This window comes from Bubalus kerabau, chromosome 2 (assembly GCF_029407905.1).
Source record: "Bubalus kerabau isolate K-KA32 ecotype Philippines breed swamp buffalo chromosome 2, PCC_UOA_SB_1v2, whole genome shotgun sequence".
Classification (NCBI taxonomy): domain Eukaryota; kingdom Metazoa; phylum Chordata; class Mammalia; order Artiodactyla; family Bovidae; genus Bubalus; species Bubalus kerabau.
Window position 1 is genome coordinate 112,753,704 of NC_073625.1, and position 19,583 is coordinate 112,773,286.

Below are 19,583 nucleotides of genomic sequence, written 5' to 3' on the forward strand. Positions count from 1 at the left end.
ATATAACTATATCATATCTAAACTTATATATAATCTATATCTATATGTATATGTATCTATATATATATATATCCTGGATCCATAGAAGACTCTGTGGCAAGATGGTATCACATACTTATCTCTAGTGTAAGGTGATAGCTTCTATAGTGACTTTAGAAAAGCTACTAAGGTCTCCAGAGAGGACTTAAAATAGATAACATTGGCAGCAGGCACAGGATCTTGGGGAATGGTAGACATAACTTATCTTGAGTCACTGCTATGAGGTGACATGGTCTGCTCCAGTCTCATTATGGCACCAAGAAAACAAAAATTATTTTGGTCTTCTTGACTGACTCCACATGTGGTTCTCCTAGCTCCTTGGAAATTGATCTGCTATTATATCACAGTCTGAAATACCAAGACTTGTAGCAAATGTCAATCTTTACACAAAGTTTGGGGGATCAATTAACTGTGGCCCATCAAAAACAGTTGTTCAGCCATCAGGGTTTTAGATCTCTGATGTCAATTTTGATTCTAATTTTATTCCATTACTTTTGACATTGTATTAAATATAAAAAGTAGATAGTGAATAAGAAAAAGATGGAACACTTCTAGAAGGGTGATGAGAATAATCTGTAACATTTTATTTATTGTAATTAATTTAATTAGCATGATTTTTTGGTATGCCATTTTTTATTATAGCCTTATTGAGATATAATTCATATACCGTACAATTCACCCACTTCAAGTATATAATGGTTTAAAATGTATTAACATAGTCAATATGCATTGTATGTTCAATACATATGTAGAATATATTTTCAATAATATATATTCAGTGGTGTTAAAAAATTCAGAGTTGTGTAATTTTAGAACATTTTCCTTGTTCCAAAAAGAAGCCATCAGCAGTCACTCACCATTTCCTCCCAAACCCCTTACCCCTAGACAACTACTTGTTTACTTTCTTTATACACTGGCCTATTGTGGACATTTAGTATAAATGGAATGATATACTATGTGGTCTTTTGTGTCTGGATTCTTTCATTTAGCTTATTTTTAAGGTTCATTCATATTGCAGTATATAACAGTTCAGTTCAGTTGCTCTGTTGTGTCCGACTCTTTGCGACCCCATGAACTGCAGCACGCCAGGCCTCCCTGTCCCTCACCAACTCCCGGAGCCTACCCAAACTCATGTCCCTTGAGTCGGTGATGCCATCCAACCATCTCATCCTTTGTTGTACCCTTCTCCTCCTGCCCTCAATCTTTCTCAGCTTCAGGGTCTTTTCAGGGTATATAACAGTACTTCACTTCTTTTTATTGCCTATTGCATGGATATAACACATATTGTTTATGTATTCATCAGTATATGGACATTTGGTGTTTTCACCTTTTGACTGATATAATGTTGCTGTGAATATTCATGTACAAGTGTTTGTGTGGGCATATATTTTCACTTCTCTTGGATATATAACTAGAAGTGGAATTGTTGGGTCACATGGTAATTCTGTGTTTAACCATCTGAGGAACTGCCATGTGCTTAGTCGCTCAGTTGTGTCCGACTCTTTGCAACCATTTGGACTGTAGCCTGCCAGGCTCCTCTGTACATGGGGATTCTCCACACAAGAATACTGGAGGGGGTTGCTATGCCCTTCTCCTGGGGAATCTTCCCAACCCAGGGATCAAATCCAGGTTTCCTGCATTGCAGGTGGATTCTACCATCTGAGCCACCAGGGAAGCCCTTTTGCAAAGTGAATACACATTTATCATTCCCATGAGTTGAAAGTGGCAATATAATCTTTGTAGCACTTAGTTTTCTGTCTTATTAATTATAGCCATTCTAGTAGGTATGAAATGGTATCTCACTGTGGTTTTGATTTGTATTTTCCTGATGACTAATGATGTTGAGCACCTTTTAATGCACTTATTGGCCATTTGTAATCAGGTTTGGAGAAATGTCTATTCAGATTCTTTGTGCAATTTCTAATTGAGTTGTCTTTTAATTATTGACTTGTAAGGGCTTTCCAGGTGATGATAGTGGTAAAGAACCTGCCTGTCAATGCAGGAGACATAAGAGACATAGGTTCGATCCCTGGTTGGGGAAGATCCCCTGGAAGAGGGCATGGCAACCCACTCCAGTATTCTTGCCTGGAGAATCATGGACAGAGGAGCCTGGCAGTCTACATTCCATAGGGTTCACAAAGAGTTGGACAAGACTGAAGCAACTTAGCATACAAGTATTCTTTATGTATTTTAAATATAAGTCCATTATTAGATATACAATTTGTAAACATTTTCTCCCATTCATAAGATTGTCTTTTTAACTTTCTTGATGGTGCCCCCTGAAGTAGTACAAACACTTTTAATCTATATGATGTTCAGTTTATCAACTTTTTCTTTGGTTGCAAATGCTTTAAGTGTTACATCTAAGAAACCATTGCCATATCTAAGCTCTTGAGGATTAATGCCTATATTTACCTCTAAGTTTTATTGTTTTTACCTCTTACATTTCAGTTCAGTTCAGTTGCTCAGTTGTGTCCGACTCTTTGCGACCTGTGACCCCATGAACCGCAGCACTCCAGGCCTCCCTGTCCATCACCAATTCCCGGAGTTTACCCAAACTCATGTCCATTGAGTTGGTGATGCCATCCAACCATCTCATCCTCTGTCATCCCCTTATCCTCCTGCCCTCAATCTTTCCCAGCATCAGGGTCTTTTCAAACAAGTCAGCTCTTCACATCAGGTGGCCAAAGTATTGGAGTTTCAGCTTCAACATCAGTCCTTCCAATGAATACCCAGGACTGATATCCTTTAGGATGGACTGGTTGGATCTTCTTGCAGTCCAAGGGACTCTCAAGAGTCTTCTCCAACACCACAATTCAAAAGCATCAGTTCTTTGGTGCTCAGCTTTCTTTATAGTCCAACTCTCACATCCATACATGACTATTGGAAAAACCACAGCTTGACTAGACAGACCTCTTACATTTAGGACTTCTATATGTAGCTCATTTGGTAAAGAATCTGCCTGCAATGCAGGAGACCTGGGTTCAATCCCTGGGTTGGGAAGATCCCCTGGAGAAGGCAATGGCAACCCACACCAGTATTCTTGCCTGGAAAATCCCCATGGACAGAGAAGCCTGGTGGGTTATAGTACATGGGACTGCAAAGAGTCAGACATGACTTAGCAACTAAATCACCATTTAGGACTTTAATCTATCTTGAGTTAATTTTTGCATATGGTATGAGCTTGGGGGTTAACTTCATTCTTTTGTATGTGAACATCCAGTTGTCCCAGCACAATCTGTTGAAGATTCTTCTTTTCCCGCTAATGGTCTTGACATTCTTGTCAAAAGTCAACTGACCAAAAATGTGAGGGTTTATTTCTGGAGTCAATTCTATTCCATTTACCTATATATTTATTCTTGTTCCAATACCATAATCTCTTAATTACTATTACTTTGTAGTCAATTTAAAAATCAGGAAGTATGAGTCTTTCAGTTTTGCACATTATTCCCTTTCAAGACTGGTTTGGCTATTATGGGTTCCCTGAATTTTCATATAATCTTAGGATCAACTTGGAATCAGCAGCCAGCTGAGAATTTTTATAAAGATTGCATTGAATTTGTGAGGTGATTGTGAGGAGTTTTGCTACCTTAACAATATTGTCTCCTGATCAGTGAACATGAAGTGTCTTTCCATTTATCTTTAGGTCTTCTTCAAGATGTAAATATTTTCAACAATGCTTTTATACTTTTTAGAATATAGGTTTTACATTTGTTTTATTTATTCCTAAGTATTTTATTCTTTATTTTGCTGTTACTAACGGAATCATCCAAGTACTGCATTTTGGACTCTTGTTGACCATGATGGCTACTCTGTTTCTTCTAAGGGATTCCTGCCCACAATAGTAGATATAATGATCATCTGAGTTAAATTCACCCATTCCAGTCCATTTTAGTTCGCTGATTCCTAGAATGTTGATGTTCACTCTTGCCATCTCCTCTTTGACCACTTCCAATTTGCCTTGATTCATGGACCTGACATTCCAGGTTCCTATGCAATATTGCTCTTTACAGCATCAGACCTTGCTTCTATTACCAGTCACATCCACAACTGGGTATTGTTTTTGCTTTGGCTCCATCCTTTCATTCTTTCTGGAGTTATTTCTCCACTGATCTCCAGTAGCATATTGGGCACCTACCGACCCAGAGAGTTCCTCTTTAAATATCCTATCATTTTGCCTTTTCATACTGTTCATGGGGTTCTCAAGGCAAGAATAATGAAGTGGTTTGCCATTCCCTTCTCCAGTGGACCACATTCTGTCAGACTTTTCCACCATGACCCGCCCCCCCCCCCGTCCTGGGTGGCCCCACAAGGCATGGCTTAGTTTCATTGAGTTAGACAAGGCTGTGGTCCGTGTGATCAAATTGCCAACATCCGCTGGATCATTGAGAAAGCAAGAGTTCCAGAAAAACATCTATTTCTGCTTTATTGACTATGCCAAAGCCTTTGACTGTGTGGATCACAATAAACTGTGGAAGATTCTGAAAGAGATGGGAATACCAGACCACGTGACCTGCCTCTTGAGAAACCTGTATACAGGTCAGGAAGCAGCAGTTAGAACTGGACATGGAACAACAGACTGGTTACAAATAGGAAAAGGAGTGCTGGGTCAAGGCTGTATATTGTCACCCTGCTTATTTAACTTCTATGCAGAGTACATCATGAGAAACGCTGGGCTGAAAGAAGCACAAGCTGGAATCAAGATTGCCGGGAGAAATATCAATAACCGCAGATATGCAGATGACACCGCCCTTATGGCAGAAAGTGAAGAGGAACTAAAAAGCCTCTTGATGAAAGTGAAAGTGGAGAGTGAAAAAGTTGGCTTAAAGCTCAACATTCAGAAAACGAAGATCATGGCATCTGGTCCCATCACTTCATGGGAAATAGATGGGGAAAGAGTGGAAACAGAGTCAGACTTTATTTTGGGGGGCTCCAAAATCACTACAGATGGTGATTGCAGTCATGAAATTAAAAGACGCTTACTCCTTGGAAGGAAAGTTATGACTAACCTAGATAGCATATCGAAAAGCAGAGACATTACTTTGCCAACAAAGATCCGTCTAGTCAAGGCTATGGTTTTTCCAGTGGTCATGTATGGATGTGAGAGTTGGACTGTGAAGAAAGCTGAACTCGAAGAATTGATGCTTTTGAACTGTGGTGTTGGAGAAGACTCTTGCGAGTCCCTTGGACTGCAAGAGGTCCAACCAGTCTATCCTAAAGGAGATCAATCCTGGGTGTTCATTGGAAGGACAGATGTTGAAGCTGAAACTCCCAACACTTTGGCTACCTCGTGCGAGTTGACTCATTGGAAAAAACCCTGATAATGGGAGGGATTGGGGGCAGGAGGAGAAGGGGACGACAAGAGGATGAGATGGCTGGATGGCATCACCGACTCGACAGACATGAGTTTGAGTGAACTCTGGGAGTTGGTGATGGACAGGGAGGCCTGGTGTGCTGCAATTCATGGGGTCGCAAAGAGTCGGACATGACTGAGCGACTGAACTGAACTGAACTGAACTGAATGGAATCATTTCCCTAATTTCATTTTTAAATTGCTCATTGGAAATATGTAGAAATACAATTGATACTGATCTTATGTCCTGCAACCTTACTGAACTCGTTTGTTAGTTTTAATAGATTTTTAGTGGATCCCTTAGGACTTTATACATACAAGATCATGTTATCTGCATAAAGAAGCTTTACTTCTTTCTTTCAGTGGATGACTTTTACTTCTTTTTCTTAATGAAGTGCTCTTGCTTGAACCACCAATAAAATTCTGAATAGAAGTGTTGAGAGTAGACATCCACTTAGGGGGAAAGCATTCAGCCTTTTATCACTGAGTACGTTAGCTGTGGAGTTTTCACAGGTGTCATTGATTGGGTATCAGGTTAAGTTCCCTTCTATTCCTAGTCTGTTGTGGTTTTTGTTTGTATGTTTTTTACTAGGAAAGTGGGAGGAGGCATTGAATTTTGTCAAATGCTTTTTCCGTGTCTACTGAAAATCATGTGATTTTCTATTGATATGGTTCATTAATTGATTTTCTGCTGTTAAAGCAACCTAGCTGTATTAGTTTTCTAGGGCCACTGTAACAAAGTACCACAGGCTGAATGGCTTAAACAACAGAAATTTATTGTCTTACAGTCATGAAGGCTAGAAGTCCAAGACCAAGGTGTTCGTAGAGCAGGTTCCTTCTGAGAGCTGTGAGAAAGAATCCATTTCATTTAGCTTCCTTTAGTTTTTAGTGGTTTTCTGGCAATGTTTGATGTTGCTTGGTGTATAGAAGAATCACCCCCGTCTTCACTTTCATCTTCTCATGGAATTCTCCCTGTATGTTTGTCTATGTCCAAATTTCTCTTATGAAGACACCAGTCATATTGAATTAGGGCCCACCCGAGTGACCTCATTATAATTTGATTAATTATATCTGCAACAACTTTATTTCCAAATAAGATCACATTCTCAGGTGGGTAATGGGGGTTTGAATTCAACATATGAGTTTTAGGGGGACACAACTCAACTCATAACACTTGCATTCCTGGTGTTATTTCAGTTTTTCTTTGTTCTGTCTATAGTATACTGCTCAAGTTAGAGGCTATATATATTGTTTCTGAATGTGAGGATCTAATAACCATCTAGAGTAGAGATCATAAATTAGAGGTACTGAGGGCCCAGTTCCTCATGTAGTTCTGTTTTGTCTGGTTGCAGTCTTGACAAAAATGATAATAATTATTAATTGACAGCATTTAAAATTCAAGCAATTTCACCAAAGAAACTGGATTCCTAACATTTCTTTGTTATTAGATCAGAAAATTTTGTAACAAGTATTACCATGTCACTTGGCTGATGCTATAGTGGTTGTATGCTTTAGACAGTTTACCACAGTCTGTATCATTCCCATTCAATCTACTTTGTTTACTTAATTATTATATTTGTCTGTGAGTATTTAAGAATGTGACTTTTATTTACAACCTCAGGTCATGGTCTTCTCTGAGGCTAAGAAAACCCAAATATATGCCCAGTATTGTTCGCAATATCAACGAAAGCAACACTTCCCTTACTGCATTTTATTTTATTTTTTGTTTGTTTGTTTGTTTGTTTTTTGCTAACTCTTTTTTTTTAATTTTATTTTATTTTTAAACTTTACAATATTGTATTGGTTTTGCCAAATATCGAAATGCAGTGACTCTGACTCTTACGAAGACATCAGTCATATTAGATTAGGGCCCACACCAATGATTTAATTATAACTTGACTAATTATATCTGCAACAACTCTATTTCCAAATAAGGAAATCAAAGGCTTTTCAACATCAAGAACTTTTTATTTCAGGACTTTTGAACTTGATATTTTATCTCTATTTTTAATCTCATGACATATCCATGTATTACATCTACTACTTAATAACACCTGCTACCTAATAACTTGGTTTTACTCCTATAAAAATATATAATTTCAAAATTTTCATTACAATTATTGTACAGTAAAATCAAATACAGCTGAGAACCTGCATACAGTAAAAGTAGTTTTAGGGAAAAAAGACTGTAGAATCATGTATATTTGGTAACATTAATAACAAAAAATTGACCCTGAAAAGATTCTTTTTGACCAAAATTTTATAGGAATATAGCATCTTTTTGACAAAATTTTTATGTGTAAGTTTAAGTTTAAAAATAATGGCCAGAAAATAGAAGACAAAATAGCAGGTGGTATTTGATACAGGTATTTAAAAATTGATCAGGAAAATCTTTAATGTAAGGGTTACCAAGAAATAATTTACTCTGATAAAGTAATTTTAGTAAGATATTTAAATGGAAAATGTTAGAAATATTTTAATTTACTTAACTTTTTTAAGTACATGCTTTTTTGATAATTGTTCATATATCAGATGCCATTTTACATTTAAAATGTTGACCAGGATCAAAATATGCAGTAGGTCAAATGTTGGGACTCCAAACTACAGTATTAAAACAGTCTACCATTTTAGGGCTCTGCAATAATGGTATCTGGTTGACTGAAGCCAGCCAAGTGAGTGCAGTGTTATCAAAAGGAATTTAAAAAACCTGAAATTGTGTAGAAATTGCTCAGTCTCTTCATGGTACAACAAGAATGACAACACAATCAGGAGATGGATGTAAGATCATAAATGCTATAGGCCAGAAATATTTACTTGAGACTCCTAACAAGCCCATTTCTTGTTTCTCTCACTAAGAGAACCAATCAGGGTCCTCAGGCCTGGAAGATGGAATACATCCCAGCCAACAAAATGTCCATCGCATGGCAGCTACCACAATATGCCCTTGTCACAGCTGGGGAGGTCATGTTCTCTGTCACAGGACTTGAGTTTTCTTATTCTCAGGTAGGTTTTTGCAAGTGGAAAGTGGAGATGGAGCTACTGCTCAGAGGATGGAGTTTTAATCCTGACACTGCCTCACTTGGGCTTCCCTGGTGGCTCAGATGGTAAAGAATCTGCCTATAATGCTGCAGGCCCAGGTTCAATCCCTGGGTTAGGAAGATCCCCTGGAGAAGGGATTGGCTACTCACTCCAGTATTCTTGCCTGGAGAATTCCATGGACAGAGGAGCCTGGCAGGATACAGTCAGTGGGGTCACAAAGAGTTGGACACAACTGAGCAACCAACACTTTGACTGCCTTAATTAGATATGTGACCATGGCCAAGACCTCTATAGTTTTTGGCTTTAGATTTCTTATGACCCTGAACAGAGTATCAACTTGACTCCCAGAAACATGGCAGGCTGGATCCCTATGCTGTTTGGGATCCAGAAAAGGATACTGGAACATTAAGAATAAGGACTATGGAATCAAACTGCCCAAGTTCAAATTTTGGCTGAATATCTATTGTGTAATCTTCAGCAAGTGAATTATCATCTCTCTGATGCTATTTTTGTGTAAAATAAGAATAGTAATAGAAATTATCCCTTAGGGTTGTAATGAAGATTATATGATATAATGAATTAAAATATTCAGTTAAGAGCTCCATCTTGTTGTTACTATGAACATTATTACCATTCCCTGAACCGATGTGATAGCTGAACTTGTGGGGGAAGTTCAAATCTGGAAGTTGGGGTGGGAGAAGTTTTATGGGTAGATGCATGGGATAGGAGGGTGGTATAGGGAATTTCTTTACTCACAGATTTGTGTCTTCTCTAGGCTCCCTCCAGCATGAAGTCTGTACTCCAGGCGGCCTGGTTGTTGACAGTTGCAGTTGGGAATATCATCGTGCTTATTGTGGCACAGTTCAGTGGCCTAGCTCAGGTATGTACCTAAGAGAAACAGGAGCACGTGTCTACCCAAGGATTTCCCTCCATCTTCTTTTGCTGCCCTTCCCCGACCGCTCTGTCTCCCACTCAACCCTCTGACCTGAGATGAATTAGACACAGATTTTTCCAGGAAAATAGACATGTAAGTTGCAATAATGGCCACATAGGTCCATGTGAGTCGAGGACAGTGAGCCCTGTCTTCTCCCTACCAAAGCTCTTCCTAAACTGGTGACCCTGTGTCAGTCTGCTCTCCATTCTTCATCCTATAAAGATCCCTTTAGTTTCAGGTTCTCCATATTTTTCTCTTGAATGTATTTCTTCCTACAGTGGGCCGAATTCATTTTGTTTTCCTGCCTCTTGCTGGTGGTCTGCCTGATCTTCTCCATCATGGGATACTACTATGTTCCTTTAAAGCTAGGGGATGTTCAGGGGTCAGCTGATAAGCAGACCCCCCAAATCCAAGGAAACATGATCAACCTGGAAACCAAGAAGACAAAGTTCTAATGGCTCCCTGGACTCTGACCAGACCCCAGTTCCTGACTCTGGTCTTGGCCATCACCATCTTCAAGCATTTTTAACTCCAGCTTGGTTAGAAGAAAAATAGCATCATATCCAAGTTGATTGCCTCTACTTTTCTCCCATGATAGAGGCAACTCCAGGACTAGGTTTTTCAGTGCATTACAGGAAGGCCCCTGAAACTCTATGTCTTCCCATCTGTCAGTGAACTCAGTAAACAGTGTGTAGCATTGCTGAAGCTGACCTGCTGTCTCCAAAAACACAAATGTATAATTGAGATTGGTCTCTGTGGTTATCAAAGTTATGTAGGAATTCTTTTATCTGCTATTTAGAACTGATTGTCCCACTCTCTGAAGTGCTGATTCAGGGGCAAAATTGCAGAATTAACAGAGAAATGGCATTTTAATGTTCTTCATTAGCAGTGTAATTGTACTGTTTACAAGGACTTCAAGAATTGGTATGTCTGGTGTGATCTGGTCCAGGACCTGCTTTGTCAGCTATCTAGGTCTGATAAGACCTTAGTAAAATTTTCAGTACACATAGTAGGAGAAAAATTAAATTTTACTGACAAATAGGAGACGATACATCTTTCTGATAATTAGTCTTTTATCTACTAACCCAAATGCCCTTTCTCAGTACTGATAACATCCTTGGAAACCAAATTAAAGAGAATAAAATAGTTCTGGAAAACAGAACAAGTATAAACTGTGGAAGTCCTGATGAGCCAGTCTTCTGGTGTACACTCTTCTTAGGGACTACATTGTTTCAGCCCTCGATCATACCCTTCTGTGGACAACTGTATAGAAGACACTAATTATAACTTTCCAACTCTGTCTTTTCAATGTTGTCAGGCAAGGTTTCTCTTATTATCAAATTGTCTTGCTTATTGCAACAAGTATGTAATGACAACAATATTTGGCTCAGCTGGTAAAGAATCTGGCTGCAATGTGGGAGACCTGGGTTCAAGCCCTGAAAGATCCCCTTGAGAAGATAAAGACTACCCACTCCAATTCTGGCCTGGAGAATTCCATGAACTGTATAGTCCATGGGGTCGCAAAGAGTCGGACACAACTGAGGGACTTTCACTTCCATTTTATTAGTTTACTTCATTTGGCCTCAAAGCAGTGGATCTGTTTTGATAACTTTTACTGTTTTGACAAATTTAAATGACTTATTTTTTTAAAAAGGTTGTCTTAACACTCTACGTTTAAGCTTCTAAAATGGCAATGCTCAATGAAGGCCATGGTCGCATATCAGGATTCTAACAAAATCTGGGGGTTAGAGTGGTATAACATGACAGGGTTTTGTTTGTTTGTTGCTGTGTTGGTGAAAAAGTTGAGAAATATTACCTTAGACACAATGAATGACTCAGTGGACAGACATGGGAATATCATGACTACTGTGTATTGCTGGGGGAAAAGTTCAAACATTTCCATTGGTTTTGCTCTATTATTCTCATCTAGAACTGTTTTGAGTCAGTCAGACTGTAAACATAACAAAGAAAGTTGTTCCAGTTTCCCAGGCTTTACTACTCTAGTTTCATTTACCAAGTTTTCAGAAGTACAGAAGTGAAAGCAACACTCCATTTTCGACAGATACCTTAATGTGAACTTGACTGTGCTTCTTCAGAAGATAATCTGTTCATTTTTGAAGCAGCTTTAACTCCACCTATTCTATGAACTACTGTCTCAAAAGATATTAACAGTGCTCTGTGAATAAAAGTTTCTATGGTTAAATAAATTTTGGAAATGAAGCATATTCTATCCTCTTCTTAAGACTTGCATATTAAAGATTCTGAGAAATGCTTCAGTAAAGACATAAAACACCTCATTTAGCCTCACATGGTATAGTGTTCTGTAGAACACGGACTTGGGAAACACTGGCAGGCAATTCTTCCTTATGCTGAACTAAAAGGTTTTTCTTTGAAACCCCTCACCATTGGTTCTTTCCTTTATGGCTAACAAGAATAAGCATAAACCCTCTTTTATGCAGCAGACTTTTTGCTATTTGGGGAGAATTTTCATGTCACCTCCATTAAGTATTCATTAAGCACATGGAAACTTGGGTTCTGCTAATTTGTATGTAAGTTTTCCTGAATCCTTTTGCTTCCATAGTTTAATTCAATGTAATGGACTTTTTTTTTTTAACCTGAGAGACATTATATCAGTCATTAAGTATTCATCAAACTGAAGATTTTTCACAACTGTTTTTCCAATTCTGAAAAATATCCTTTGCTTGAAATTCAATGGTAGATAAGAATCCCTCTTAATATGTGTTATCTGAAGCCAAATACGTACAACATTCCAGAACAGGTTGGACCAGAAGAACTAGAACCTGTCTTTCTCCCAACAATACACTTCTGTTTTATGTAGCCTTAGGTAACATTAGATGTTTTAGGCAACTATATTACAATATAGGTTTACATTTTAAACACATGTTGGTTAAACCTCAAAAATTTAGAGTTTTTTAAAATTCATTTTTGAATTTCATTTATTCCATTCATCTAGGTGTTAGGGAAAAAAGATGAATAATCTGCTATACCTGTGTGCAAGCTTACCTCACTTATCTTGACTGGCTGTCTTAGAGACTGCATGGGGCTTGAGGAAGTCATGAGTATTGAGGAAGAGCAATATGGACAGTACAACAGGACTGGAGTAAGTCAGTCAAGTATGAACAGGTAGAGGATGACATCCCAGGAAGCTAGGGACTAGATCATGTGGCACTTTGTGGCCATGGTAAGACATTATGATGCTATTCTAAGTCCCATGTGAAACCATTGGAGGTTCAGAACATGGGAGTGACATAATCTGATTCTCTCAGTTCACTGGTTGCTAAGTACAGAATTGTCTGTAAGTAGGAAATATTGTAAACAGAGTCTAAGTAAAACATGATTGTTATTTGGACAAGGTGGTAGCAGTGGAGGTGGAGAGAAGTGGTTTGACTTGGAATTTATCATTAAGGAAGGACAGACATGAATTGAGTATAGTCTACGTACATGATTTGAAAGAGAAATTCTGACAGATTTGAAGGCTCAAGTAATGAGGATGAATATTGGTGCAATTTTCTGAGACTAGGGAAGACTGGGGTAAAAATTGATTTGGGGTATTAACTAACTAAGAGTTTTGTGCATGTCGAACTTCAGATCCCAATAGGGTATCCAACTGGGGCTGGGTATGTAAACTCGAAAGTCATCAGCTTATAAATGGTATTTAAAGGCATGCCATGGGAGGAGATAGACTAAATGTCATAGAGAATGTTATAATAAATGTTATACAGAAGGGCTTTAAGGAGTACTCCTGGAGTTTCACAACATTAGAGATCTAGAAGAGGAGGATCCAGAAAATTTTGAGAATGGGTGATTTATGAAGTAAAAGGAAAACCAGGAGAGTGTGATTTGATTATACATTCTTCATTACAATTAGATAAAACTAAAATGAAAAAAATTTTTTTTACCTAAAGGAAGCACATGGAAATTTGGGTTCTGCTAATTTCTATGTAAGTTTTCCTGAATCCTTTTGCTTCCATGGTTTAATTCAATGTAATGGACCTTTTTTTTTTTTTTTAACCTGAGAGACATTATATCAGAAGCTATGGGAGAACTAAATGGGAATAGAGTCCTTACTCTTAAGGAGCCTGCGGAAGGAAGAGAAGGCATATACATAAATAGCTATCATGTAAATAAAAACCAGTTTAATAAATTAATTTCATTTGTTTAGCAATTTACTTTTCATGTGCATTATTTCAGTCCTGTTTACTGAAGACAGAATGTCATCTATGCCAAGGAAATTACAAAATGTTACAAAAATTCATAAGGAGAGTTTACTTCTGGCCACAGGAATTGAGGAAGGATTCATGGAACAGATATCGTTTTAGGCTTCACTTTGAAGGTGACTAGAATTTGGACATGGAAGTGAGGGATAAGAAAGCATTCCAGGTAGCAAGGTTCCAACACAAGCAGAGGTTAAGAGGCAGGAAAACACAACATTGGGAAAATGATGAGTAGCCTAATTTGTGTGGAGTAGAGTGTGTGCATAGAAGTAGTGGGAGATAAGGCTGTAGAAGTATATAATATGTTGGAGTCATCCACATCCATAGACATAAACATTAACACCAATTCTTTGACACCTTTTTAAGTTGTCAAAGATCTCCATTTTATTTTAGCTGGGGTAATTCAATCATCCTCAAACTCAACTATATCTTAAAGCTTCCTTTGGTCATCATTTCCTCTCTGTTTACAGAACTTCTAAGTCATTCATTACTGGTGAGTCTGCTGGTGACAAATTTTCTTAGTTTTTCTTCATTTAAGAATGCCTTTATTTGCTGTTCATTCCTGAAGTATATTTTCCCTATATATAGATGTAAGATTAACAGTTTTTTTCCCAGCACTTTGAAAATGTTGTACTACTTTATTTTTTGTTTCAGGTTAAAAAAAAATTGCTATCCAGGGTGCAGACGCTGCAGTCATATGAGTTTGAGCTGCACAGCCTGGGTAGAATCACTTTGCATAACCAACGTAACATGTCAAAAAAATCTGCTGTCATTTGAGCCATTTTTCCATTATAGAAAATGTGTCATTTTCTCTGCAACTGCTTTCAAGATTTTTTCTTTTTCTTTTTTTTTTTTCTGGCTTTTTTAAGTTTGGTTAATGATGTGTCGTGACTTGAATTTTTTCTTTTAGTTTATCCTTTTTGTGATTCCCTAATCTTTTTAAATCTGTAGATTAGTGTCTTTAATCAAACTTGAAAATTTTTCATCCTTTGACTATTTCTTTCAATAATTTTTCAGCCCTACTCTCTTTCTCCTCTGCTTCTGGGTCTCTCATGACATAAATGTTAGATTTTTTCTTTCTTGTCTCACATGCCCCTGAGTCTCTGTTCATTTGCTCTTGTTGACAGGATAGCTAAGATTAATCTGTTTTTCAGTTTACTGATTCTTTACTCTGTCATCTCTAGTCTATTGTTGAGCACATCTAGTGAGTTTTGTGTCATTTACTGTAATTTTCAGTTTCATAATTTCTCTTTTATAGCTTTATTTCTTTACTGATGGTTTCTACTTTTTCATTTGTTTCAAAAATGTGTGTAACTGCTAGTTAAAATATTTTTACAACTGCTGTTTTACAGTCATTGTCAGATAATTCCAACATCTGAATCATCTCATTGTTCAGTTCAGTTCAGTCGCTCAGTCGTGCCCGACTTTGTGACCCCATGAACCGCAGCATGCCAGGCCTCCCTGTCCATCATCAACTCCTGGAGTCCACCCAAACCCATGTCCATTGAGTTGGTGATGCCATCCAACCATCTCATCCTCTGTCGTCCCCTTCCCCTCCTGCCCTCAATCTTTCCCAGCATCAGGGTCTTTTCAAATGAGTCAGCTCTTCGCATCAGGTGGCCAAAGTATTGGAGTCTCAGCTTCAACATCAGTCCTTCCAATGAACACCCAGGACTGATCTCCTTTAGGATGGACTGGTTGGATCTCCTTGCAGTCCAAGGGACTCTCAAGAGTCTTCTCCAACACCACAGTTCAAAAAGCATCAATTCTTAGGTGCTCAGCTTTCTTTACAGTCCAACTCTCACATCCATACATGACTACTGGAAAAACCATAGCCTCGACTAGACCTTTATTGGCAAAGTAATGTCTCTGTTTTTTAATATGCTATCTAGGTTGGTCATAACTTTCCTTCCAAGGAGCAAGTGTCTTTTAATTTCATGGCTGCAATCACCATCTGCAGTGATTTTGGAGCCCAGAAAAATAAAGTCAGCCACTGTTTCCACTGTTTCCCCATCTATTTGCCATGAAGTGGTGGGACCAGATGCCATGATCTTAGTTTTCTGAATGTTGAGCCCTAAGCCAACTTTTTCATTTTCTTCTTTCACTTTCATCAAGAGGCTCTTTAGTTCCTCTTCACTTTCTGCCATAAGGGTGGTGTTCTCTGCATATCTGCGGTTATTGCTATTTCTCCCAGCAATCTTGATTCCAGCTTGTGCTTCTTCCAGCCCAGTGTTTCTCATGATGTACTCTGCATAAAAGTTAAATAAGTAGGGTGACAATATACAGCCTTGATGTAGTCCTTTTCCTATTTGGAACCAGTCTGTTATTCTGTGTCCAGTTCTAACTGTTGCTTCCTGACCTGTATACAGGTTTCTCAAGAGGCAGGTCAGGTGGTCTGGTATTCCCATCTCTTTCAGAATTTTCCACAGTTTATTGTGATCCTCATTGTTGGCATCTGCTAATTGTCTTTTCTCATTAAAGTTGTGATTTTCCTGGTTCTTAGATTGGTGAGTTATTTTCAATTATATCTTGTACATTTTTGTTGTTAGACTCTGCATGCTACTTAATCTTTTTCTTTTTTGACAAGAATTCACCTTATTTAGGTGTACTGCTCAGGTCAGGTGGGGGTGGATTTTTGGCTCCCCAATGGTCCTATGACAACCCTGGCTCTTATGATACCAATGAGTACTATCTCATTGCTGTTGGGTTTAAAGTTCAGCTCTCTTCTGGGCCCCATGACAGCAGAGGGGAGACTAGAGTGCCACTAACACCACCCCTTTCACCTCTTGCTACTGGGTGGGTGTTGAATTTCAGTTCTCTGATGAGCTCTACTTAAATTCGGGATGGAAAGATGGTAAGAATGGAGAAAGTGGACAGCCAATATGCCCACTTCATTCCATCTCTTTGCTGCCTGGTAGAGGAAGATGTTCAGCAAACCTCTGGGCTTTCCAACACAAGGGCGCTGACTTGTATCAGCTTCAACCACCTCCTTTTGCTTCCTAGCTTAAGGAGGAAGCTTAAGGTGGAAGCTCTCAGCTCCTTGCTTGGTCATGCTGACACTACCCTAGAGGTAGTGGAATTAGAATACTGCTTGCTACCACTGACCTTGCGAACACACGCTAGTGGGAGAATCGGATTCCAGCATTGGTTCAGGGATCAAAGTTTAACTCCCTACTCAGTCCCATGAAATGGAAAGGAAATGGCAACCCACTCTGGAAATGGAAGGAAATGGCAACCCACTCCATCAAATGGAAGGAAATGGCAACCCACTCCAGTATTCTTGCCTGGAAAATCCCAGGGACGGCGGAGCCTGGTGGGCTGCTGTCTATGGGGCCGCACAGAGTCGGACATGACTGAAGCGACTTAGCAGCAGCAGCAGCAGCAGTCCCATAGACACCATAATGGAGGTGTTTGGCTGCAGTAGGGTTGGTATTGCAAAAAACGTTTTCTATATATATATGGCTGAGATATATAGGAAAGAAAAGAAAACCTAGGGATTCCTGTGAGTTTACTTTCTAAAAACACAAATACAATGTGATTATCCTTTTTTTGACCTTTCTTTTCTTTAACAGTCTATACTAGAGGTCGTAGTAACAGTGAGATTAATGCTTGGCATCTAGGAAGGGTTTATAAGGTCTTGTGGAGTCCCTGAGAAATTAGGAGTCCTGTATGGTGGTACGTAGATTGTGCTGCAACATGTAGCTTGAGTGGTGGCATGAGTACTCCTTCCTAGGTTATGCCATACCAAAGAAAGCCAAAACATTTGCCTTTAACACGTCAGGTTTCTGCATTACTCTAGTGCCCTTAGAGGTGCCAGGACTTGAGATGGATTTATAAAGGTGAATTTCTTATTGCTCTGGTTAGGGAGACAGCTTTGTATTATTACTACAAAAAACATGGACTCTGGATTAGTAAACTCTACTTTGAATCTCTATTTACTACTGTGGGTATTTTGCAAGGTTTCTTAATATGTCAGAGACTAAAGTAAATGGTCATAATAACAACTGTCAATAGAGTTTCTCAGCGAAGAGACTAAAACAAAATGTGTGCAAAGCATTGAGGATACACAAAGTACTCCATAAATACTACAATCACTATGTTAATTTTTAATCTGTAAGAAAGTTCAGGTCTTCAGTAAGTCAGAACGTTATTGGTGTAAACTTCCGTTGGGCTAACGTCATCTATATTCTCTGCAATATTCAATTACAGAAACTCAAAAGGAGCAAGAATTCTATTAATGAGGCCCAGCAGGCTCTGAGTCTTTGATATTAAGTTCCCTAAAGACTAGGATCATATCTTATATTTCCTTTACATTCTCCACAAGATTCTCCCTGCCCAAACCTCTCTCTTAGAGAACCTGACCAACAACAACCTAGAAGAGGGAAAGCCCTGGGTAATAAGTGACTCTACTATCCTTGGAATTTGGACCAAGGGTGAACATTGCCCAAGCAGGGCTCATCAAAATCTCTCAATTTAGAATGGACACAGAGGTTCAGGGAGTCATATGGTGTAGGACACTCAAACTGAATGATGTGTAGGCTTTAAGGGGTCAGTGGTGGTGGCAGTATGGCAACTTTTGTGTGAGCAAAAATTACACACGGGTGAGATTAGAATCCCGTAAAAGAGTGTGGTCAGCTGAGAGAACAGATGAGCAAATACAGAGAGAAAAGTTCAAGCATGAGGACACACAGCTTAGAAGTGAAACAAAAAGAGCAACAGAAAGAGACGAGAACAGAAAAGAGGACAGACAAACAGGGAAAAGTGAGAATGAAAAGAGAAGAGGATATCAGGAACACAGGAATTGGAGTGATCATTCTAGGAGAATTCAAATGACTCCAGGAATCTGTTAACTGCAGATACCAATGAGCTCTGCTGCCAGAAGTCTAGTCCCTTTACTCTTGACTGATGGTGCCAGCCTTGCTTGAAGATCCTGAAATGACCCCACTTGAGATTACCAGGAAATCTCCAGGGAATGAGGCCAGCTCATTCCCTGCCCAACTCTCCTTTACTCCTCCACATCTTCAGTGAGAGGCAGATCCTAAAATGCTTGTGGTGCCAACTACCCAGTCAATTTTGGGAGCAAGAGCCTTGCATGCCAGAATTATCAAATTCCACTACTGCTTATCAGCAAAACCCTGGTGGAATATACATGGAACTGAATTATGAGGGTATTACACTAGAAATAGGGGGAAAGAATTTCAATTAGGCTAAAAGTATATACTTGAGTGGGTAGCCTTTCCCTTCTACAGGGGATCTTCCCAACCCAGGGATTGAACCCAGGTTTCCCACATTGCAGGTGGATTCTTTACCAGCTGAGCCACAAGGGAAGTCCAAGAATACTGGAGTGGGTAGCCTAACCCTTCTCCAGATCTTCCCAACACAGGAATCAAACCGGGGTCTCATCCATTACAGGCAGATTCTTTACCAACTGAGCTATCAGGGAAGCCCAAAAATTATTATATAGGTGCACTTACCAGAGATTCTGCATTCATGTACTATCAAAAGCAGTTGGTGGAGTTCTAATTATTTTATCATTTTGTAGATTGAAAATTACATTTATTTCTCACCTAGGCTGAGTTGAGATGCCAGGAATCCACAATAAAGGAAGGAGTAGAAATATTTAGGGAGATGAGAATGCCAGAGTGGATTTGTTATGTATTACTCTCTCAGTTATCCCTACCCCGAGGACCTGGTCGTCATAAGAACATTGAGAAATACATTAATGAAGGTAATGCCAACATATCTGAAACACACCATAGTGGCTATCTTCTATAGATCAGAGAGGAAGGTGGAAAATACTGATATTGAAATAGATTCTATGATTTAAATAAGGATGATGACAGCATGTAGTGACATAGATGATACAGAGCATCAAATTACCAGAAAAAAAATTTGCCCTGGTTATTTTAATAGGCAGAAGGGCTGATATGTGTAATCATAACAGTTTGACCCATAGGAATTCTTGGTGCTGAATAACTGATCA

At 38.9% G+C, this 19,583-nt stretch overlaps 1 protein-coding gene across 2 annotated transcripts in view; it reads left to right on the top strand.

Annotated features, from left to right (window-relative positions):
- The window catches only part of SLC15A2 (solute carrier family 15 member 2), a 45,713-nt gene extending 34,141 nt beyond the window's left edge, over positions 1 to 11,572 (top strand). For both annotated transcript variants that reach the window (XM_055570288.1, XM_055570289.1), the window contains 3 exons: positions 8,249 to 8,395; positions 9,207 to 9,311; positions 9,644 to 11,572. In XM_055570288.1, the coding sequence (XP_055426263.1) occupies positions 8,249 to 8,395; positions 9,207 to 9,311; positions 9,644 to 9,820 (429 nt within the window). In that variant the 3' untranslated portion in view covers positions 9,821 to 11,572. The remainder of the gene's footprint in view (positions 1 to 8,248; positions 8,396 to 9,206; positions 9,312 to 9,643) is intronic.
- Positions 11,573 to 19,583: the final 8,011 nt, after the last annotated feature.